This window comes from Canis lupus, chromosome 17 (assembly GCF_003254725.2).
Source record: "Canis lupus dingo isolate Sandy chromosome 17, ASM325472v2, whole genome shotgun sequence".
Lineage (NCBI taxonomy): Eukaryota > Metazoa > Chordata > Mammalia > Carnivora > Canidae > Canis > Canis lupus.
The window spans coordinates 34,032,418-34,057,115 of record NC_064259.1 but is presented as its reverse complement, the minus strand read 5'-3'; the positions used below and the strand labels follow the sequence as shown (position 1 = coordinate 34,057,115).

At 40.8% G+C, this 24,698-nt stretch overlaps 1 protein-coding gene across 1 annotated transcript; it reads left to right on the top strand.

Moving 5' to 3' along the window:
- The first annotated feature begins 2,088 nt into the window (after positions 1-2,088).
- LOC112664458 (cytochrome c oxidase subunit 7A-related protein, mitochondrial) lies at positions 2,089-24,418 on the top strand. Its single transcript, XM_025454053.3, has 3 exons — positions 2,089-2,420; positions 22,273-22,404; positions 23,539-24,418. The coding sequence occupies exons 1-3, from the start codon at positions 2,349-2,351 to the stop codon at positions 23,677-23,679; spliced, it is 345 nt and encodes a 114-aa protein (XP_025309838.1). The 5' UTR covers positions 2,089-2,348; the 3' UTR covers positions 23,680-24,418.
- The last annotated feature ends 280 nt before the right edge of the window (positions 24,419-24,698 follow it).

Genomic DNA, 24,698 nt, shown 5'->3' with positions numbered 1-24,698 from the left:
TGTAGACCCTAGATCTAGAACACTTACTTAGCCTTCATCCTCTTCAGGATGAATTCATTTCTATTTCTCTATAATATAGTGCATAAGAGTACAGATTTTTGAGCCAGATGACTAGTTCTTCTACTAACAGCTGACCGGTGCAAGTGACTTTTCTGGTACTATAAGATGAAGATGATAATAGCACTTGCTTCATAGTATTGTTGTAAAGATTAAATGAGTTTATTGTTGGGAAATGCTATGTAAAGGTTGGTTAGTATCATCTATCAGTTTTCCACGTGCTTTCATAAACGCATCATAATATGCTGTAAAAACCTGTATAAAGCTAAGAAAAGCCTTAATCCATCCCTGGAAGTAGGAAACTAGTATGCTACATTCATACAGTACCTTGCACATAATGGAGGCTTAAAAACATCTTTATTATTATTTTTTATTGGAGTATATAGTTGACACACAACTAGTTTCAAGTACACAGCATAGTGATTGGACAAGTTAATATATTATGCTATGTTTAATGCAAGTGTCTGTCCCAAAATATCACTATTATAATATCATTGCTATATTCCTTATGCTGTGCCTTTTATTCCTGTGACTTATTCATTCTGTAACTGGAAGACTGTATCTTCCACTCCCCTTCACCCATTTAGCCCCACTCCCCCACCCCTCTTCCCTCTGGCAACCATCAATTTGTTCTCTGTATTTATAGGTCTGATTCTGCTTATTCAAAAAAATTTTTTTTTAGATTCCACTTATGAATGAAATCATATGGTATTTGTCCTTCTCAGTCTGGCTTATTTCACTTTGCATAATACCTTCTAGGTCCATCCATGTTATCACAAATGGCAAGATCCCATTCTTTTTAACAGTTCTGTAATATTCCATTATTTCTATCTATGCACAGTCTCTCTCTCTCTCTCACACACACACACACACACACACACACACACCGCACATATTCCTTATTAATTTGTCTATTGATGGACACTTAGGTTGTTTCCATATCTTGCTTATTGTAAATAATGCTGCAACAAACAAGGATGCATATATATATCCTTATGTGTTACTACTTTTGTTTTCTTTGGGTAAATATCACTGGAATTATTGGATCATAGGGTATTTCTATTTATTTATTTATTTATTTATGATAGTCACACACACACAGAGAGAGAGAGGCAGAGACATAGGCAGAGGGAGAAGCAGGCTCCATGCACCGGGAGCCCGACGTGGGATTCGATCCCGGGTCTCCAGGATCGCGCCCTGGGCCAAAGGCAGGCGCCAAACCGCTGCGCCACCCAGGGATCCCGGTATTTCTATTTTTAATTAAATAACCTCTTTAAATTGAACTAAAGTGAATGCTACTGGAACTTAGAGTGGTAGTCCTGGATCTTCCAGGCTCAAGGTCCAAATTTTTTCAAATGTTTCTGGTCTACCTCTTCTCCATTCCTCACTTCATTTATCTCTAAGGGCAGAGGCCTGGAAAAGGATGAGTAACCAACCAATATCCTTAAAACTCAGGTTCTTAGAAACTGCAAAACTTATATCCCGCTGTCTGAAGTTCAGGTCACTATGAATTTCTTTTGCACCAAACCCAAGAGGTTAACTTTATATTATTGGGGCGAAAGCACTAACAGCCCGCGGTACTAAAAAGCTCTCAGCAGAAGAGTCCACATTTTCTTATTTGCCTCACTCCCAGGTTCCCAGAGAAACCTGGCCAGCGGGTACATACTCCGACTGAGGATGGGGGGGCACTTCACCAGGTGACCTAGCGAGGGGAGGAAAGACAGAAGACTGTGCAAGTTTGGTAAAGGAAGAGAAACCTTCAACCCAAAGACCAACTGGTGGACTCTAGCTCTCCCCGCCCCTCCCACTCCAGACCACGCCCTCCCACTCCAGGCCCCGCCCCTCCCACTCCAGGCCCCGCCCCTCCCACTCCAGGCCCCGCCCAATGCCCGACCCTAGCGAGTCCCTCAGCCTCCGGCCTGGTCCGTGGGGCGCTTGCGCACTTCTTAAGGCGTCTCGGCACTGCCCGAATCAAAATGTGTGCGTGGGGGGCGGGGTGGGAGGGGGCGGAAATTTCGCGCTTTCCACACACCCTTCTACGGAGACTCTGCGTTCTGCTAGAGCTGGGGTGGGCGGGCTTGGTTTTTTTGTTTTGCCCTCTTGGTCCTGACACTCTGGCTTCTTGTTCCCTGATAGGGCTGAAGTGGGCATAAGTTAGGCGATCTCCGGGCAGCCCGCCTCCCGGCGCCGGGTCCTTGGGCTGAGATTTAAGGCGACGGCAGGGAAAGGCAGGGTCCTTCTCTGAGGCAGTCGCGCGGGCAGCGGCTGCGGGAAGCCGGGCAGCGGGCGTCATGTATTACAAGTTTAGCGGCTTCACGCAGAAGTTGACTGGAACATGGGCTTCCGACGCTTATAGCCCGCAGGTACAGGTAGCGCCGGGCCGTCTCGGACAGAAGTGGCCGGCCGAGCCTCTGCGCCTGGCAGTCGCGGCGCCTTCGCCGGGCGGGGTTGCTGCCTGCGGCTCGGTTTGGTTCGCCCCGCACCTCCCCGCGCCTCTCGGCGTCTGCTTGCAGCGGGCGTGGAGGCTGCTCCTTCCGTAGCTGCTGCCCCGGCGGGGCGGGCCCGGCGCGGAAGTGGGGCCTGACACTCCGCTGGGGTCAAGGTGACCTCCGAGGTCGCCGTGTCTGGGTCGTGGGGTAGCTTGTGGGGTCGGCGTCGCCCAGCGCGCGACCTGGCAGAGTCTGAAGTTCGGCTTCGTCCTTCTTAAGGCGGTTCCGCTTTCGGTCCCCTCAGTGCCTCTTTGTTACCCTCCCGCATAACCCGAAAGCCTCGTCAAAGCACGGGATGGGAGAGCTGGGATGACAACCGAGGGAAGCCATAGGGGCAGGAGACGCCGTACGGTTCTTCCCAATGGCCGGGTGAATCTGGGCACTTCGGGCAACGGCCTTAGGCCTCTCACCTGTAAAATGGTGGACTGCCCTGATTTGGGTCTAAAAGGTATCCCGATTTCGCCCAGATTCTGCTAGCTGGAGTTTCAGGCTCAGTCGTAGACCCTTAATGAGAGCTAACATTGGCTTTGCCGCTTTATTTTCTATGACCTTTATCAGGTTATTTAACTTATTGTGAGCTTAGTTTCGTCTAGCGCAGCGTTAGGACAGGTTAAGTGAAATGTGTGCTGTGTCACTGGTAGCCTTTGGCAGATGACTGGTACCGGGTAAGTGGTAGTAGCGATTCTCCAGAAACTGAGAGTGAGATAACCAGCACATTCGTTCCTTATCCTCACAGAGAAGTGTGGGGACGGTTGGTGAAATGAGCGGTTGGAAAACTAGACTCGAACAGTAAGGATTCCAGGTGGGGTGTAAAGGATCCTTTATTATTGTTACCTTCCTCCCTTTTATGGGGGACACTGCAACTTGCCCAAGTTGGGAGGATGTTTAAGGGTGAGTTCAGGGTTGCCTGGGTGCCTCAGTGGGTTAAGCGTCTGACTTGAGGTCAGGTCGTGATCTCTGGGTCGTGGGGTTGGGCTTCCTGCTCAGCAGGGAGTGTCTTTCTCACTCTCCTCTCAGCTGTGCGCGCTTTCTCTCTCTCTCTCTCTCAAATAAATAATCTTTTTAAAAAAATGGCCTGGAATTAAATCATAAGAGGAGCACTTGGGTGGCTCTGTTGTTAAGCTTCCGGGGTCCTGAGATCCAGCCCCACATGGGCTCCTTGGTCAGTGGGGAGTCTGCTTCTCCCTCTCCTGCCCACCATGCTCCAGGGCTTGTGCTCTCGCTTTCTCCCAAATAAGATCTTTTTTTATTTATTTTTATTTTTTAATTTATTTTTTATTGGTGTTCAATTTACCAACATACAGAATAACCCCCAGTGCCCGTCACCCATTCACTCCCACCCCCCGCCCTCCTCCTCTTCTACCACCCCTAGTTCGTTTCCCAGAGTTAGCAGTCTTTACGTTCTGTCTCCCTTTCTGATATTTCCCACACATTTCTTCTCCCTTCCCTTATTTTCCCTTTCACTATTATTTATATTCCCCAAATGAATGAGAACATATAATGTTTGTCCTTCTCCGACTGACTTACTTCACTCAGCCCAAATAAGATCTTAAAAAAAAAAAAAGTGATTTCAGTCTAAAATCGGATGTGTTATTAAGTAGCGGACATATAGGGAAGAGAGATGGGAATAGGATTAGACTACAGAAATGTGAAGGGGAGGGCAGAGGAGGAACATTGATCTAAAGAACAAACTAGGATTAGGAGGGGAAACCAGTATGGTGTCACTGGTTGGTAATGAAGTTGGTAGTGACATTGGTAATAAAGTCTAAAGGAATTGTCAACAGTGATTTCTATCTTTTGCAGATTACAGAAGAATAGCCATTTCTATCGTATTTGCTTCTATAGAAGAAGTATTTTTCAGTGCACTGATCTTAAATGTTAGAGTTTAGTGAATTTTGACAACTGTATACGCTGTAACTCATACCTCTGTTAACATACAGGACATTCATGACTCCCTAAGAAGTTCCCTATCCCTGTGCACCTTCCTGTTGTGATCATTATAAGTAAATAGTTTTGCCGTTTATGAATTTCACATAAATGGAATCACGCAGTACTCACTTGTGTAAGGCTTTTCTGCCCTCAATATTTTTGAAGTTCATTCACGTTACATGTTTTAGTAGCTCCCTTTATTGCTGTGTTGGATTTCATTGTGTGAATATGTATACACACATTGTGTGTTTGTGGTTGTAGATGTTCTTTTAATAGAATTTTAGCATAATCTGGTTTTTGTTACTTAGGAAGTAAAATTTTAGACTAAAACTAACATATTGAAATTAAATTGCCCTCAGACCAGAGATTACCCCGAGATGTATGTGGTACAGATTTCTAGTGCCTTCAGATTTCTAGTGCCTCTTAAATTGTGTTTCTTTTGAGAATGTAAACTTCTTAGTTACTTAAGGATTTCTTACTCTATGTTGAAAGAAGTGATGTTGTGTAGGCTTTATATATAGATTTTTGGAGTGCTTATGACAGGCATCCCCCCCAAACCAGGTATTCTGGCTTTGGTAATTAGGAGTACTTCAGCTTTTCTTTTTTTGGAGACATTAGCACATGTAAAATATAGATGTTTGTAACTTTCAGTATTATGTAAAGTGAATAACCTAACATGCATTGAATAACCTGATAAGGAAAAACTAGTTTCCTAACAGTGGTACAGGTAGAGATTTATAAATCAACTTGATGACAAGTAATTGTATTTTCCAGTGGTTTATTTTTTTTTTTTTAAAGACTTTACTTATTTATTCATGAGAGACACAGAGAGAGGCAGAGACACAGGCAGAGGGAGGAGCAGGCTCCATGCAGGGAGCCTGATGCAGCCTGGGTCTCCAGGATCACGCCCTGGGCTGAAGGCGGCGCTAAACCCTTGGGCCACCCAGGGCTGCCCTCCAGTGGTTTATTGAAAAGCATTTCCTTACCTTTCTGTCAAAATAAATGTGAGGCTAATAAACACACGAAAAGAGGCTTCACATCATTAGTCCTTAGGGAAATGGAGATCAAAACTACAGTGAGATACCACTTCACACCTGCTAAAATCAAAAGACAACAGATGTTAGGATGTGGAGAAACTGGAACCCTACTATGTTGCTGGTGGGAATGTAAAATGGTGCAGTCACTTTGGAGGAGATAGTCTGGCAGTTTCTTAGAAAGGGAAACTTTTACTTACTCTTTGTGACTCAACAATTCTAGTTAGGGCAGAATGACATTCTAGATAAAGGGAACTGTGAGAGTGAAAGAGGGGAGGGGGCTGCAGAGGAACCGTTAAATAATAAGTTTAGCTGTGGTAGATGGAGATAGATCATGAAAGGTCTAGGATGGTAGGACTTAATTTTGTGAGAAACAGGAATTTACAAAGCATCTTAATTCAGAAGGTTGTGGTAGAGTCTTGTCCGGAGGGTGAAACAAGGGCATACCTTTTACCTTTAGTTTCATGGAAGGTTTATGATGGAGGAGCAAGTATCATGACCCGAGCTGTGCTTGAAAAGGTTATATGACTGAGAGAGACCAGTGCCAGGGATGCCTGTTAAACCGATAAAATTGTTCAGGGTCTTCCGAGTGGGGAAGGAGAAGGAGAGGTATGCAGATAAGGATTTAGTGACAGATGTGGGAGATTGGGGGGATGAGAAAGGACTCAGGATGACTGGGTAATGAGAGGATGGGGGTGCTTTCCTTAGGGAGCTCCTGAATAGGTTTTGTGAGAAGCTGCGTGAATTTTGGACCTGCAGGAGTGCGACATGTCTGGGAAACATGGAGGTGGTGCTGGCGGTTAGAAAGGAACAACTTGATTCACCGCAGATTGAAACTTGTTTCTAGTCCTAAATCAGAGTGAAGGAGTTCTTACATTTCTGTGATTTAAAAAAATTTTAAAAATATTTATTTATTTATTCACGAGAGGCAGAGACATAGGCAGAGGGAGAAGCAGGCTTCTTACAGGGAGCCCGACGTGGGACCTGATCCTGGGACTCCGGGATCACACCCTGACTCGAAGGTAGACGCTCAACTACTAAGCCACCCAGGTGTTCCTTTTTTTTTTTTTTTTTTTTAACCCAGGCGTTCCTTTTTAAAAATTTTTCAATTTTCTAAAAATTGCTGATTCTCTTATTTCTCCATTTTCCTTCTCAAGCCTTAAAGGTAGAAGAAAAGGGAAACTTGGGCCAGTCAACTTCGAGGGGGACAAAATCAAGTTGACTTTTGTCTTTAAAAATTTGGAGCAACTAGGGGCACCTGGCTAGCTCATTCGGTAGAGTATGTGACTTTTGGATCTCGGAGTTATGAGTTTGAGCCCTGCGTTAGGTATAGAGATTACTTTAAAATCTTAAAATAAATTTTTGGAGCAACTAAATTAGTCTAAGAAGAACTCAACTGCTAAATGTGGCTGCTGTTGAATGGCGCTTGATTGTAGAGGTAGTGATTGTGTAAATAGCTAAGAGATTTGATATTAACAAGCAGAACCTTTCCATTTGGCCTGCAGTCCACTATTTTAAGAGCAACATTCACTAGTTTTCTCATTTGTGGGAGGTGTGGGTGGCTCTGCCATCAACTGCTGATTTGATTTACATGACTTTGGTTCTGAAATATTCCTGTCTACATTGTGGTGAAGCTATAGCTTATTTATACATTCAACAGATATTTACTGAATGTGCTTTTTGCTTTTTTAAGTCTTGGGAAGTAAGAGCAGTGAAAAAAACCATGCCAAAATCCTCCTCTTGTGAGGTTTCCATTGCAGTAGGGGAAGACACAGTAGACAAAGTAAAATTCAGTATGTTAGGTGCTGATAAATGCTGTGTAGAAAAAAAAAGCAAGAAAGAGTGATAGGTTGTTAGCAGGGTAAAGGAGGGAGCATGCAGTTTAAAAGGATGGTAAGGGAGGGCAGCCCAGGTGGCTCAGCGGTTTTTTTTTTTTTTTTTTTTTTTTTTTTTTTTTTTTTTTTTTATGATAGTCACACAGAGAGAGAGACACACACAGGATTGCGCCCCAGGCCAAAGGCAGGCGCCAAACCGCTGCGCCACCCAGGGATCCCGGCTCAGTGGTTATCCCCGGCTCAGCGGTTTAGTGCCGCCTTCAGCCCAGGACCTGATCCTGCAGACCCGGGATCAAGTTCCACGTCGGGCTCCCTGCATGGAGCCTGTTTCTCTCTTTCCCTCTCTCTCTTTCTCTGTGTCTCTCATAAATAAATAAATAAATCTTTAAAAAAAATTAAAAAAAAAAAAAAAGGATGGTAAGGGAACGTCTTGCTGAGAAGGTGACATTTTGGCAAAGACCTGAAGGAGGTGAGAGTGCCAGCCATGTGGCTACCCAGAGAAGAGCATTCTAGGTAGAGAACAGTGCCTGGTGCCTGGGAGGTTTAAGGGGCTCATCTAGTGGGCTGGGGTAGAGAAAAGGGATGATGTAGGTGGTAGGGTTCATTCTGTAAACTTTCATACAATACTTAACAAAAACTCTTGAGAACACATATTGATGTAGGTAGGTGCATCTCATGGCCCTAGAAGTCATTGTAAGAACTTTGGGGTTTTGCTCAGTGAGAGAGGAGTCTTTTGGGGAGGTTTGAGCTGAATACTGACATCTGCAGTCACTGGTGGCTGCATTAAGAGTAGATAGACTGCAGCGCAGCGAGTGTGGAAATGGAAGGAGAGTCATCAGTTGGAGGCTGTTATAAAAGGGGTTTAGACCAGAGTGTGGATTGGTGGAGGTGGGTAAGAAGTGGTCAGATGCTGAGTGTGTTTTGAAGGTAGAGCCAAAAGGATTTGCAATGCGTGAGCAGTATTGATGATTCCGGAGTGCCCAGGTGGCTCCGTCGGTTAAGGTCCAGCTCTTAATTTCAGCTAGGGTCATGAGATTGAGCCCCAAGCGAGACTGTGCATTCAGTGAGGAGTCTGCTGAGATTCTCCCTCTTGTCTGTGCCCCATCCCCCCTCCCCACCCCTGCTCTCGAATGTGCACGTTAGCATGCTTTCACACATCAATCAATCTTTTTTTAAAAAATGATTCCAGGGGCTCCTGAGTGGCTCAGTCTGTTAAGCATCCGCCTTCAGCTCAGGTCATGATCCCGGGGTCCTGAGATTGAGCCCCGTGTCGGTCTCAGTGGGGAGTCTGCTTCTCTCTCTCACTCTGTCTGCTGTTGTTCCCCCTGCTTGTTCACGTTCTCTCTCCCTCTCAGCATCAAATGAATCTTAAGAAATGATTCCAGGGATTCTGGCCTGAAAACCTGGAAGGATGCTATTTTCAGTTATTGAGATGGGGAAGCCTGTCAGTCCTTTCTATACTGGGAAAACCACAAGCCTAGAAGAGGCATAGGTGAAGGGATTTGCTTTAGATATACTTTCCTGTAAATACAGCTTCCTGGTCGGGTCCACTCTTGAGAACCCCAGGATCAGTCCCATCTAGCTGCCTTGAAACATTGGAAACACTACTCTTAAATTCTTAGGCTGTTTAATGATAGGAGAATATCCTTTCTTTTTATCTTTGGGGCCAGGTAAAAGGAATTATTGAATGTATGGTATAATAAAAATGTGTGGGATTGACTCCCATCTTCCTTATGTAATCTCTGAGCTTTGTTTTAATCCTCTGTAACATGCAATGATAATACCTCACTTATAGGGTTAATGTGAAGAGTGAATTTATTTATGAAGATTATTGAGGATCCTGAAAAGAAATGCTTATTATAAACAAAGCAGAATGTAGAATTTTATACTGTGACTGTAAAGATGTTAAAATATGCCTATAAGAAAAGATTGGAGGAGAATATACAACTCATAATGGTTAATGGGATAAGATACTGAGATTATTGGTAACTTTAAAATTCCGTATTCCAAATTTTTACAGTATTATAAACGGAAATACAAAATTATTTAAAACTGTTAAGATGGTCGGTACTCCTTTTTTCAGATGCTACTGTTCAAAAATTTTGCTGTAATTTTGAATCACTTGATGGGTGAACAAACAGTGAGTGATTAGGTATAATCCTTTCTAAAAATACTCTCAGAATAATCCTGTCAAAACAAGAATTTTTTTTTTTTTTCCAAAACAAGAATTTAACTTCAAACCATTTTCAGAGATCCTTGGTAGAAAGTTTTTAAATTTTTGCATTCAAGAGGAAATGGTCCTTCTAGGAGAAAACACAAAGCTTACAGAATAGAGAAGTGTGTTAAATTCTTCAGTTCAAAGGGAGATACTTTCTTGCTTTCTTATCTAGGTAGTTAGGGCCTCTCTTTCCATCTCTAATTCCTGAGTCTGAATTTATTGTATACTAAATTTAGACTAGTTACGAAATCTTCTCTTTAAATCAATTGTTGCTTTTAAGCAATAGTTGAGAGGAGTGGTGGGGTCAGGTAGTGGCGAGCTTAAAAATCCAAGGCCCTGGACTTTTTTTTGGAGAGGCCTGAGTTTCAACAGTAGACTCCATACTTTTTGCCACATGATCTTTGGCAAGTTGCCCTCTCTGATCTAGTTTTTCCTCTATAAAATGGGAATAGTAATGTTTTGGTAGGGTTGCTGGCAGGATTAAATGAAATGATGCATGTGAAATGCTTGATGGGATGCTGGCCATATAACAAAGGCTTAGCAGGTAATTAGTGGCTGTTATTCCATAACATTAATATCCATAATGGCAGAGATTGTGTCTGTCTTCTCTATCGTGTATTTTTAGTATAGAGTAAGTGCTCAGTAATACATGCTGAAGGAGTAAATGCGGTGCAGAAAAAAGTCCATGGTTCATTCCCATTTGTGGGATTGTGTCAAAAAAAAAAAATAGAAACCAAGTTTATTTTGGGGAAAGGGGTTAATGAAGTATAATTGATTTGCAATATTAGTTCCAGCTGTACAACATAGTGATTCTACAATTATATACAATACAAAATGCTCACCACAGCAAGTGTACTTAACCATCTGTCACCTTATAGCATTATTGACTATATTTTGTACTTTATATCCTCCTGACTTTTATTTATTTATTTATTTATTTATTTATTTATTTATTTATTTAAGATTTTATTTACTTATTCATGAGAGACAGAGAGAGAGAGAGAGGCAGAGACATAGGCAGAGGGAGAAGCAGGCTCCACGCAGGAGTCTGATGTGGGACTTGATTCTGGGACCCCAGGATCATGACCCAAGCTGAAGGCAGATGCTCAACCACTGAGCCACCCAGGTGTCCCTATTTTTCTTTATTTTTAAAGATTTTATTAATCGTGAGAGACACTGAGAGGCAGAGGCATAGAGGGAGAAACAGGCTCCTCACAGGAAGCTTGATGTGGGACTCGATCCCCAGACCTGGGATCACACCCTTAGCTGAAAGCAGATGCTCAACTGCTAAGCCACCCAGGCATCCCTCCTCCTGACTTTTTAATTTAATTTAATGTATATATTTTTAAAGATTTTATTTATTTGAGAGAGAGAAAGAGACAGCATGAGCAGGGGAGCGGCAAAGGGAGAAGCAGACTCCCCATAAAGCAGGGAGCCAGATGTGGGAGTTGATCCCAGGATTCAGTGATCTTGATCTGAGCCAAAGGCAAGACTCCTAACCAACTGAACCACCCAGGCACCCCAACTTATTTATTTTATAACTGTAAGTTTGTACCTCTTAATTTCCTTCACCTCTTTGCCTCATCCTCCCACCCCTTCCTTTCTGGCAGCCACCAGTTCTCTGTATTTATGGGTCTATTTCTGTTTTATTTTTTAGATTTCCACACAGAAGTGAAATAATGTATTTGTTTTTTTCTGCCTGACATATTTCACGTAGCATAATACCCTCTAGGTCCACTGAAGTTGTTGCCAGTGGCAATATCTCCTTTTCATGGCTATTACTCCACTGTGTATGTGTGTGTATGTGTGTGTGTGTGTATACATATACACACACCACATCTTTATCCATTCATCTATTTTTTTTCTTAAAGATTTTATTTATTATTTATTCATGGGAGACAGAGGGGGCGGGGGCAGACACACAGGCAGTGGGGGAAGCAGGCTCCATGCAGGGAGCCTGACGTGGGCCTCGATCCCGGGTCTCCAGGATCACACCCTGGGCTGAAGGCAGCGGTAAACCACTGAGCCCCCCGGGCTGCCCCTATCCATTCATTTATTGATGGACACTTAAGATACTTCCATATCTTGGCTATTGTAAAGAATGCTGCAATAAACATAGGGATGTGTTTATCTTTTTGAATTGATGTTTTTGTTTTCTTTTGATAAATACCCAGAAGCAGAGTTACTGGTTTGTATGGTATTTGTATTTTTAATTTTTTGAGGAACCTCCATATTTTCCATAATGACTGCACCAATTTATATTTCCATGAGCAGTGCATGAGGATTGCCTTTTCTGTACATCCTCTATACACTTGTTATTTTTTGTCTATTTGATACTGGCCATTCTCATTGTGGTTTTGATTTGTATGTCCCTGATACTTAGTGATGTTGAATTGTCATGTGTCTTTGGAAAATGTGTGTTCAGGTCTTCTGTATGTGGATTTTTTTTTTCTTTTTTGGTATTGTTTGGTATTCTTTATAGATTTTGGATATTAACCCCTTATTGGTGTATCATTTGCACATATCTTCTCCCAGTCAGTAGGTTGCCTTTTTGATTTGTTGGCCTCCTTCACTGTGCAAAAGGTTTTTAGTTTGATGTAGTCCCTCCCAATTGTTTATTTTTGCTTTTCCTTTTTTTTTTCTTTTTTTTTTTTTTTTTTGCTTTTCCTTTTTTTCCTTTTTTCCCTTACATGAAGAGACAGATTCAGAAATATGTTGCTAAGGCTGATATCTCCGAGATTACTGTGTATGTTTTCTTTCTTTCTTTCTTTCTTTTTTTTTTTTTTAAAGATTTTATTTATTCATAGAGATGCAGAGAGAGGGAGAGAGGCAGAGACACAGGCAGAGGGAGAAGCCGGCTCCATGCAGGGAGCCTGACGTGGGATTCGATCCAGGGTCTCCAGGATCACGCCCTGGGCTGCAGGCGGCGCTAAATCGCTGCGCCACCGGGGCTGCTCCTGTGTATGTTTTCTTTTTAGAAGTTTCATGATTTCAGGTTTTATATTTGAGTTTTAACCCATTTTGAATTTATTTTTGTGTGTTATGTAAGAAAAGTTTTGTTTGTTTTCAAATGACCCTTTATTTAAGTAGTTTCCTTTGTAGTTCTTAACTACCTGGGCATTCCACTACACCACTACTGATGTCATCATCTATGATATCTTGAGGATGGCAGCTGTCAATATTGCAGTCCTCATGATCTCTTTAATGTTTCCAAAGGGTTCTATGACTAAGGATCAGTGCCACATCTGTCAGGCAATATTGACAGTTTCATCAAAAGTGATACTTCCACTGTGTTTAATGTTTTTCTGCTTCTTTCTGTCTCTTGACTGTTCTTTGGGGGCTTTGATAATTAGGGCAGAAGCAGAAAAGGTACCATTTCATTCTGAGCCTATCTGTTTTTAATGGTTAGTTTCACGGTAATCTTCAGACCTTCCAATCACCAATTGCCTTGGTAATGTCATCATTAGCTTTTTTTGGAGACAGACTAAGGGGGCCAATCTTTGAGGCCGGGGCAGACATGGCAATGACTTCCCCGCTGGTGCTCGAAGATCTATAACTTTGATCTTGTTAGGGTTGAACTTAGGTGGCATGGTGGAGATGGCTGGTGTCAGATGAATCTGGATTTGGGACAACCTTTGCCTCCTCCTAGTCCAAAGCCAAAAGCTTGCTCTCTTTTTTTAAAAAGTAATTTCTGTGCCCAACATGGGGTTTGAATTCACAACCAATGGATCAAGAGTCACATGCTCTGCTGACTGAGCTAGCCAGGTTTTGTTTTGTTTTGTTTTAGATTTTATTTTATTTATTTATTTACTTAGAAAGCTGGAGGGGACAGGGGTGGAGGGCAGTAGGGGAAGAAGAGAGATTCTGGAGTAGACTCTGCACTGAGCACAGAGCCTGATGTAGGGTTTGATCCCACCACTCCAAGATCCTGAAGCTAAGAGTTGGATGCCCAAGTGACTGAGCCACCCAGTTTCATCCTTTTGCATGTCTGCTGTCCAGTTTTACCAGCACCATTTATTTGAAGAGACTGTCTTTTCCACATTGTATATTTTTTGTCTCCTTTGTTGTAGATTAAGTGACCATATAAAGAATGGTTTTATTTCTGGGCTCTCTGTTCTGCTCCATTGATCTCTGTTTTTTTTTGCTAGTACCATACGGTTTTGATTATTATAGCTTTTGGTATAGCTTGAAATCTGGGACTGTGATATCTTCAGCTTTGTTCTCCTTTTTCAAAATTGCTTTGGCTCCATACAAATTTTAGGATTATTTGTTCTTATTCTATGAAAAATACTATTGGTATTTTGATAGGGATTGCATTGAATCTATAGGCTGCTTTGAATAGTGTGGGCATTTTACAATACTAATTCTTCCAATTAATGAGCATGGTATATCTTTACATTTATTTGTGTCCTCAGTTTCTTTCACCATTGTTTTAATCGTTTTCAGAGTACAGGCCTTCCACTTCCTTGGTTAAATTTATTGCTCTCATTCTTTTTGATGTAGCTGTAAATGGGATTGTTTTCTTTCTCTTTCTGCTACACTATTAGCATATCAAAATGCAACAAGTTTCTTTATATTAGTTTAGTATTCTGCAACTTTACTGAATTCATGTATTCTAATTTTTTGGTGGAGTCTGTAATTGCTTTATATATAGAGTATCACATTAGCTGTAAATAGTGCAAGTTTTACTTCTTTGTTACCCTCTTGGGATGCCTTTTATTTCTTTTTCTTGTCTGATTACTATGGCTAGGACTTCCGTTACTGTATTGAAATAAAAGTGGGAAGAATGGACATCCTTGTTCTCTTCCTGATCTTAGAGAAAAAAGTTTTCAGTTTTCACCATTGAGTATGATGTTAGCTGTGGTTTTATCATATATGGTCTTTTTTATTATATTGAAGTATGCTCCCTCTAAACCCACTTTGTTGAGAGTTTTTATCATAAATGGATGTTGAATTTTGTCAGATGTTTTTTCTGTATCTGTTGAGGTGATCATGTGATTTTTGTCCCTCAGTTTGTTAATGTGTATTACGTTGATTGATTTGTGGATATTGAACCATTCTTGCATCCTGGAATAAATCCCACTTGATTGTGGTGAATGATCTTTTTATTTTTTATTTTATTTTTTAAATTAATTAATTAATTTTTTGTGTGAATGATCTTTTTAATGTATTGTTGAATTCAGTTTGCTAAATTTTGTTGAGTACTTTTTGCATCTGTGTTCATCACACAGATATTGCCCTGTAATTTCCTTTCTTGATTGTCTTTGATTCTGGTATCAGGGTAATGCCTTGTAGAATGAATTTGGAAAATTTTCTTCCTTTTTGATTTTTTGGAATCATTTGAGAAGGATTAGTAACTCTTCTTTAAATTTTTGGTAGATTTTCCCTGTGAAGCTTTGTGGTCCTGGACTTTTATTTGTTGGGAGATTTTTGGTTACAGATTCACTGTCTCTGGTAGCAATTGGTCTGCTCAGATTTGCTGTTTCTTCCTGTTTCAGTCTTGGAAGATATGTTTCTAGGAATTCACCCATTTCTTCTATGTTGTCCAACTTGTTGGCATATAATTTTCACAGTAGTCTCTTAAAATCCTTTGTATTTCTTTTTTTTTTTTTTTTTTTTTTTTTTTATTCATAGAGAGAGAGAGAGAGAGGCAGAGACATGGGCAGAGGGAGAAGCAGGCCCCGGAAGCCCGATGTGGGACTCCATCTGGGACCCTAGGATCACGTCCTGGGCCAAAGGCAGAAACTAAACCTCTGAGCCTCCTGGGCTGCCCAATCCTTTGTATTTCTGTGGTGTTTATAACTTCTCTTTCATTTGTGATTTTGAGTTATTTTTTTTCTTAATAGGTCTGCCAAAGGTTTATCAGTTATCTTTTTTGAAGAACCAGCTCTTAGTTTCATTGTTGTTGTTGGGGTTTGTTTTTTGTTTTTTTGTTTTTTTGTTTTTTTTTTGTCACCATTTATTTCTATTCTAATCTGTTATTTACTTCTTTCTACTAATTTTTGTCTTTGTTCTTTTTCTAGTTCCTTTAAGGGTAAAGTTAAGGTTGTTTGAGATTTTTCTTGTTTTTGAGGTAGGCCTGAATTACTATATAAATTTCCCTCTTAGAACTGTTTTTTTTTTTTTCATCCTAAAGATTTTGAGCCATTGTTTCCATTTTCATTTCTCCATGTATCTTTAAATTTCCTCTTTGATTTCTCTTGACACATGGATTATTTAGGAGCATGTTGTTTAGCCTCCATGTATTTGTTTTTTTTCCAGTTTTTCCCCTATAATTGATTTTCTAAGTTCATGCTGTTGTGAATGGAGAAGATGCTTTTCTTAAATTTATTGAGACTTGTTTTGTGGCATGCATGTAATCTGTCCTGGAGAATGTTCCATGTATACTTGAAAATTCTGTATATTTTGCTGGTTTTGGATGGCATTTTCTGTATATATCTGCTAAGTCTATCTGGTCTAATGTTATTTAAATCCACAGTTACCTTATTGATTTTACATATGGATGCTTTATCCATTGATAGGTAGGGTGTTAAAGTCCCCTACTATTATTGTATTATTGTCAGTTTCTCCCTTTGTATTTGTTAATATTTGCTTTTTGTATATTTAGGTGTTCCTATGTCAGATGCATAGATACTTAAAATTGTTGTATTCTCTTGTTGGATTACTCCCTTTAATAATACCCTTCTTTGTCTCTTGTTACTGTCTTTGTTTTAAAGACTACTTTGGGGATCCCTGGGTGGCGCAGCGGTTTGGCGCCTGCCTTTGGCCCAGGGCGCGATCCTGGAGACCCGGGATCGAATCCCACGTCAGGCTCCCGGTGCATGGAGCCTGCTTCTCCCTCTGCCTATGTCTCTGTCTCTGTCTCTCTCTCTCTCTGTGACTATCATAAAAAAAAAAAAAAAGACTACTTTGTCTGATATAAGTTTTACTATCTTAGCTTTCTTTCTGTTTCCATTTGTGTGGAATTTTTTTTTTTTTTTTTACATCCCTTCACTTTTAATTTGTACATGTCTTTAGGTCTGAAGAGAGCCTCTTGTAGGCAGCATATAGATGGCCCATGTTTCTTATTCATTGAATCACCCTTGTCTTTTAATTGTGGTATTTAGACCATTTACTTTTTTTTTTTTTTAAGTAGGCTCCACACCCAGCATGGAACCCAACATGGAGCTCGAATTTATAACCCTGAGATCAAGACCTCAGATTAAGAGTTGGATGCTTTACTGACTGAGCCACCCAGGTGCCCATTTTTTTTTTTTTTTTTTTAGGCCATTTACATTTAAAGTAATAATGAACAGGTGTCATTTTGTCAACTGTTTTCTGGTTGTTTTTGTAGTTTTTCTCTTTTTTTCTTCTGGCTCTCTTCCTTTGTAATTGGTGGCTTTCGTGTTTTGCTTGGATTTCTTTCTTTTGCTTTTTCGTAGATTTATTGTAAGTTTTTGGTTTCTGGTTAGCATAAGGTTCATATATAACTGTATATTAAGCTGATGGTTGCTTAAATTCAAACACATTTTAAAATCACTATGTATTAAACCCTCCCCTATGTTTTTTTTTTTTTAATTTTTTTAATTTTTTACTTATTTATGATAGTCACAGAGAGAGAGAGAGAGGCAGAGACACAGGCAGAGGGAGAAGCAGGCTCCATGCACCGGGAGCCTGATGTGGGATTCGATCCCGGGTCTCCAGGATCGCGCCCTGGGCCAAAGGCAGGCGCCAAACCGCTGCGCCACCCAGGGATCCCTCCCCTATGTTTTTATGTATATCATATCATATTTTACATCTTTTTATTTTGTGAATCTCAACAAATTTTATAGATGTAATGGATTTTTTTTAGATGTAATGGATTTTACTCATCTTTTAACGTTCATACTAGTTTTATAAATGATTGATTTAATACCTTTATTATATGTTTGCTTTTACTAGTGAAATTTTTTTTTTTATAATTTTCTTTTAGTTATGGCCTTTTCTATTCCTTTTTTTAATAAAGTTTATTTTGTTTTTTTGTTTTTTGTTTTTTGTTTTTTTTTAATTCACAAGAGACACAGAGAGATGCAGAGACATAGGCAGAGAGGAGAAGCAGGTTCCATGCAAGGAGCCTGATGTGGGACTCCATCCCGGGACTCTGGGATCATGCCCTGAGCCCAAGGCAGACACTCAACCACTGAGCCACCCAGGCTTCCCTGGCCTTTTCTATTCCACTTAAAGTCCCTTTAACCTTTCTTCTAAGGCTGGTTAAGTGGCTGTAAAGTCCTTTGTCTTTTGTTTATTTAAGAAACTCCTATTTGTTTTCAGTTCTGAATGATAATCTTTTTTTTTTTTTTTTTTTTTTTTTTTTATTTATTTATGATAGTCACAGAGAGAGAGAGAGAGAGAGGCAGAGACATAGGCAGAGGGAGAAGCAGGCTCCATGCACCGGGAGCCCGATGTGGGATTCGATCGTGGGTCTCCAGGATCGCGCACTGGGCCAAAGGCAGGCGCTAAACTGCTGCGCCACCCAGGGATCCCTCTGAATGATAATCTTGTCAGAGCATTCTTGGCTGTTGGTTTTTTCCTTTTAGTGCTTTAAATATATTGTGCCACTACCTTCTGGCCTGTACAATTTCTGCTGGAAAATCCATAGCCTTATGGGGTTTTCCTTGTACATAACTAGTTGCTTATCTCTTGCTACTTTTAAGATTGTGTCTTCAATCTTTAACATTTTATTTGTTATGTCTTGGTATGCACCTTCTTGGGTTTATCTTGTTTGGGGCTCTCTCCGCTTCTTGGACCTAGATGTCTGCTTTTCCCAGGTTAGGGAAATTTTCAGCTGTTATTTCTTCAAATAAGCTTTCTACCCCTTTCTCTTTTTTTCTCCTGGGACCCCATATGAATATTAGTATGCTTGACATTGTTATAGGGGGTCCCTTAACCTATCCTCATTTTTTATTTGTTTTTGCTGTTTAGCTTGGGTGTTTTCTATTATCCTATCTTCTAGATTGCTCATTTGTTCACCTGCATCTTTTAATCTTCTGTTGATTCTCTCTAGTATGTTTTTCATTTCAGTTATTGTATTCTTCAACTCTTTTTGGTTCTTTTTTATATTTTTTATCTCTTTGTTGAGTTTTCCTACATTCTTCTTTTAACTCCAGTGAGCATCTTTATGTCCATTGCTTTGCACTCTTTATCAGGTCATTGCTTATCTCCCTTTTATTTAGTTCTTTTTCTGAAGTTTTGATTTTTTTTTTTTTGAGCATATTCCTTTTTCTCATTTTGTTTGACTTTGTTTCTATGAATTATGTGAAACAGCTACCTTCCTCAGTCTTGAAGGAGTGGCCTTGTGGAGGAATGTCCCCTGTCTAGTCTGCATGTGTCTGGTGGCTCTTGCTGGCTAATGCTGTAGTGGTTGCAGGCTGAGGGTGTATTCTCTGGGTCTGCCCTACGGGATGATGGGAGTTGGGGTAAGTTCAAGCCAGGTGATTCAGGGGTATTTGGGTCTAGTGCTGCCTTGGTGGGATGGCAAGAGCTGGGTCAGGTTCAGGTTGGGTTGTCCTCAGGCTCTCTACCCTGGGGTACCCTAGTGGGGAGGCCAGAGTTGGGGCAGGATGGGCTGGGGTGCTCTGCATAGGAAGTGCCCTGGCTGAATGGCTACTGCTGAAGCTGATAGGCTAGGGGTGTCCCAGGGTGCTTTTGTGCCTGGGACACCTAGGGGAGATAGTGGGGGATATAATTGGTGCAGGCTGAGGTGTTCTAGTTGTGCTGTGCTGGGGCAGCCTTGGTGGAATGGTTAGAGCTGAGACAGGTGCATGTGGTGAAGGATGCCTTTGGGGGACAACTGGAGCTGGTATGGGCAAGGCTGGGGCAGGAAGCTGCAGGCTGGCTAGAGTGCCTGTTCCCATTTGTGCTATTAAGGCAGAGGGGGAATGTAAACAATGGCGCTTGCTAGCCCCTTCTAACCAGATAGAATTCCAGTAGTTCTCCCACCATTTAGCAGTTGCTCTAGCATTATTTGGGGTTTCCTTCATTTATAGTCTGCCTTTTAAACCACTGTGGTTGTTTTTTGTGGGTTTTTTGTTTTGTTTATTTTGCTGTGCCCAGGTTGGGTGAATCTGTGTGTGGGCCTGTCAGTGCTCTTCCTCACTACTGTAATGCTTAGCATCAGGTGGGGTTCCTGTTGATACCATGTCTCTGTCTCCTGCCCTTCACTGTGTGGTCCCTCTATCCTTTGTTATGCAGAAACTGTTCAGTCAGCATTCAGTTCTTCAGAAGGAATTGCCCTCTATGTGCGTGTAGATTTGGTATGTTCCTGGAAGGGAGTGAGTTCAGGGTCTTTCTATGCTGCCATCTTGGACCAAAACCAAGTTTGCTTTAATGCCTTTTTGTTGCCCTGTTGATCTTAATGCTCACCTGGTGGGAGGGAGTATCCTGGAAGCTTTGGAATATGTCTTGTCAGTTATAGGTAAATTTATATTTCTTTGAAGTGATCAAGAACCAGGAGTCTGACAACTCTTAATTTGAGCAAAGAGTTTGCACTTTTATCCTTTAAAAAGAAAGAGGCTGTGCTTGAACTGTACTTCCTATTTACTTATTTTTAAAGATATCCATTTATTAGAGCACAGGCAGGGGGAGTGGCAGAGGGAGAGGGAAAAGCAGGCTCTCCACTGAGTAGGGAGCCCAGGCTGCACAGGACTCAATGCCAGGATACAAGGATCACGACCTGAGCCGAAGGCAGATGCTTAACCCACTGAGCCATTCAGATGCTTTACTTCCTAACTTTAAATTTTTATTTTTCATAGTTATAATGTATTATAAAAGGATGTGATTGTATTGGTTTGTAACTCAGCTCCTATCTTCATCTGCATATTATTTGGGAGAACCATCTCTATACCTGCCACTGTAGCTTTACTCCATCATGTAGAAAATCAGAGTTCTCCTTGGGTTCTTTCTTTTTCTTTTTTTTTTTTTTAATAGCCTTGTTGTGATACAATTCACATACCATACATTCACTCATTTAAAGTGTACAACTCAGTGGTTTTTAGTGTATTAATAGATATTGCATAACCATTACCACATTAATTTTAGAGCATTTTCATCATCTCCAAAAGAAACATACTCTGCAGTTATCACCCCCCTGTTGCTCACCTCCCAGCCCTAGGCAGCTGCTGATCTATTTACTGTCTATGTAGATTTTCTTATTCTGGACTTGCATATGAATGGAGTCATATAACATGTGGTCTTTTTGATTAGCTTCTTTTACTCGGCATAATGTTTTTAAGGGTTATCCCAGTAGCCTGTGCCAGTACTTCATTTTTCTCTCCCATTAGCTTCTCTTTAAGCCTATGCATTTGCCCTTCTGTCCATGTGGCCCAGGGAGCTGCTAATTAGCAAACCTGTGTTAACCCCCAAATATCATTCTGTTTATAATTATTGAACAGACATATGTGCTGTATGCCCGTAGCAGGCACACTGCTTTAGGTACGTATGGTCTCATGCAGTCTTTTCAGTGTTAGATGCTATCACTATTTATGTATTTATTTATTTATTTATTTATGTATGTATTTATTTATTTATGTATTTATTTATTTATTTATTTATGTATTTATTTATTTATTTAATGGAAAGGGAGAGAGAGAAAGCACGAGTGCACACAGATACACAAGCAGGGAGAGCTGTAGGCAGAGGGAAAAGGAGAAGCAGGCTCCCCCTGGAGCAAGGAGCCTGACATAGGTGGGGCTCAATCCCAGGACTCGGGAATCATGACCTAAACTGAAGGCAGACATCTGACTGACCCACCCAGGCACCCTGATACCATTACTTTTGTATACCTGTCTCAGATGAGAACACTAAATTTTCTTTATTTTTAGTATATCTGTTTAACTTATGGGTTAATTAATGCTGGAAAGTTCAGTTAGTCTAATTATTTTGTTTTGTCTATGGTTCTGAAAGACAAGTTTCTTACCATTATAGGCCCTTCTAGATTGAGATATTTCTTTACTGTATGTCTGGACAGTTTCTGACGTCTACTCTGGAGTTCGAGATAATATATTAGTACATCAGCTCATCCAGAGGAGAAAAGAGACGGCCGGGTCTCTTTGGAAATCTAATCAAAAGTTCACATAGGGCAGCCCTGGTGGCCCAGCGGTTTTAGCACTGCCTTCGGCCCGGGGTGTGATCCTGGAGACCCAGGATCAAGTCCCACGTCAGGCCTGCTTCTCCCTCTGCCTCTCTCTCTCTCTCTCTCTCTCTCTCTCTCTCTTTCTCTCTCTCTCTCTCCTCCCTCTGCCTCTCTCTCTCTCTCTCTCTCTCATGATTAAATAAAATCTTAAAAAAAAGTTCATATAGATTATAAGTGTTTTACTGATTTCATAGGAAGATAGACATAATAGGTATTTCTGGAAGCCCAGATTGGGCTTTTGTGGTTTGTTTGCTTCCCCCTCTCCCCTATCCCCATCTTAAAGGCAGGGGATTCTTCTCAATGAGGTTTGCTGTGGGAAAGTGGACTAAGGTATTTTGTTTAAAGTTTAGGAACTTTATTTTTTATTTATTTATTTATTTTTTTAAAGTTTAGGAACTTTAAATCTTAAAATTAAAGGCCTCTTGATGCAGACTTGAAGAGCCTTTCCTTCCCTCTTGTGTGCCTGAGTGACTGCTTCCACGATTCCAGACAGCCTGCTTGTTGAAAGGTTATTCATATGCCCAGACATGATTTCAACTTGACATTTTCCTTTTTCCTACAGGGATTAAGGCCTGTGGTTTCCACAGAAGCACCACCTATCATATTTGCCACACCAACCAAACTGAGTTCTGATTTTACTGCATATGATTATGCTGGGAAAAACAAAGTTCCAGAGCTGCAGAAGTTTTTCCAGGTAAAAGAAGACACTCGAACAGACACTAAAGAATAAGTCATCATTTTGGCAATGAGTTTTCTTGTTTTTTGCTTGCTTGATATTAAATTCACTGAGCTGTTAGAAGTGGAGGAGGCTCTCTTGGGTTTTCTGATCAACAGAGAGAAGCTAGAATTCATTGCATTTTAAAATATTATTAATACTAATCTATATACAGATAATTGAGAGATCAGTGACCCAGCTGTATCTCAGGTGCTATGGGAGTAGCAGTGTCTTACTGCTCTTCTAGAAGGTAGCTTCCCCGTCCTCAATAATGTGCAGATTCAGAACTGGCTTGGGGGCTTTTGGTCAGTTTAATCCCTTTTTATCTGATAAGTAAGACTTTTTTTTTTTTTTTTTAAAGATTTTATTTATTCATTCATGAGAGACAGAGAAAAAGAGAGAGGCAAAGACACAGGCAGAGGGAGAAGCAGGCTCCATGGAGGAAGCCTGATGGGGGACTCAATCCCGGGTCTCCAAGATCAGGCCCTGGGCTGAAGGCGGCTCTAAACTGTTGAGCCACCTGGGCTGCCTGTGATAAGTAAGACTTTATTGGGCATTTGGGTCTTGAGTTACTGTGGGAGAGGGAGTTTGGAGACTGTGCAAAATCATGGATTAACATTTTATGAGTCTATTTTTTTAAACAAGGGTTTAATGGCTTAATGGAAAGAAGCTGGATACAAAATGGACTTGAGCCTGTTAATTGACCTGGTATGCTCAGATATCATTGACTAATGATCAGAAGTCAAACTAAATGTAGTACATAATTTGTGCCTGTGGTCATTTAGCTGTGAATTATCTTTGCCTTTAAAAGAAATCCACCAGTGCTGCTTTCTTAATTAAGCTTTATATGGTAAATTTCTTGGAAACATGGAATTTGTTGTATGCATGTTCCTTGGGCTCCATTTTGGAGAATGGCTTTGGCCTTACAGGCTGTAGCTGCATTTATAAGAAAAGATATACCACTATCTCAGTTAGCATTCTAACGTATTAGGGCTTTTTACACTGCAGCATGTTGAGGGATTAGTTATAAAGTAGAGACATTTATTCTTTATTAGCCTAAACTGTAAAATCTTTTTATTATTGACCATGTCCTTGATAATTCTTGCTTTCCAGAAGTCTGATGGTGTGCCTATCCACCTGAAACGAGGCCTACCTGACCAAATGCTTTACCGGACCACTATGGCTCTGACGTTGGGGGGGACCATCTACTGCCTGATTGCTCTCTACATGGCTTCGCAGCCCAGAAACAAATGACTTAGGCTGCAGAGGACTGGTTTGCTTTTTGGCATAAATGCTTTGAATTTTCATTTTTCACTGTTCTGTAAACATTTTTCTTTTTTACTTGAATGGTTTACTTAACATTTTCCCAGAAAAGTAGAAAGATATTACGGCAATATTTTGGTTTGTTTATGAAATACACATGGTCCATCAGTGCTCATTGGACAGTTAAAACTATTGTTTAAAGCAGTGCTGCTGCTTCTTGGGCTCCTGACTTCCCTGGAGGTTCTAGAGGAAGGTTGCACGTAGGCTTATTGGCAGCAGTCTATGCTGAGGTCCTTAGGGACCCACAGTGGTGTTTTTGAACATGGGGTGCAGAGGCCTTCCTGGATATGGATGCTACTGAGGAAGGAAGAAAGAAGCCAAGGCCAGGAGCATGAAATGGGGGTTTGCACTAGTAGACATCGTGAGGATTTTTCCTTCTTGTGGTAAAATGTTAAGAAAAATTATGTGCAATCTGCCTCTATTCATTGGAGAGTTTCTTTCCAAGGGTTATTTGCCTCATCTCTGATCTTTAGTGAAATTTTATGTATAATTGTTATGTATTTATTCCACCTCGGGAACAGAAAACACCTGTTTACTGTTGCACTTTAGACCAGTGTGTTTTATTAATGCAACTGTGACACAAAGTCTCCTTTACCTTTTCAAAATGTTATGGCTTTAAATTATGATTTATTTTGATTGTGGAATAAATACATGAATGAAAAAATCTCAATTTTGAAGTCCTTTTGAATGATCTTTCAGAATATTTTCAGAATACCAGAAGCATCTTAAACCTGAGTCTGATTGCTTTTTTAATTAGGCACCAGATAATCTTTACAAAATGGTTCCTCAAAGTCAAGTAATAGACTAACGGCATATTGATGATTACCATATGGTTCCTTATAAGGAACCAGCTTGCCCCTTAGTAAAATGTGACTGTAACACACAATTCATTTAGACATTAATTTCCTGTGCTGTCACAATCGGTAGACTTGACCAATTCGGTATCCTAT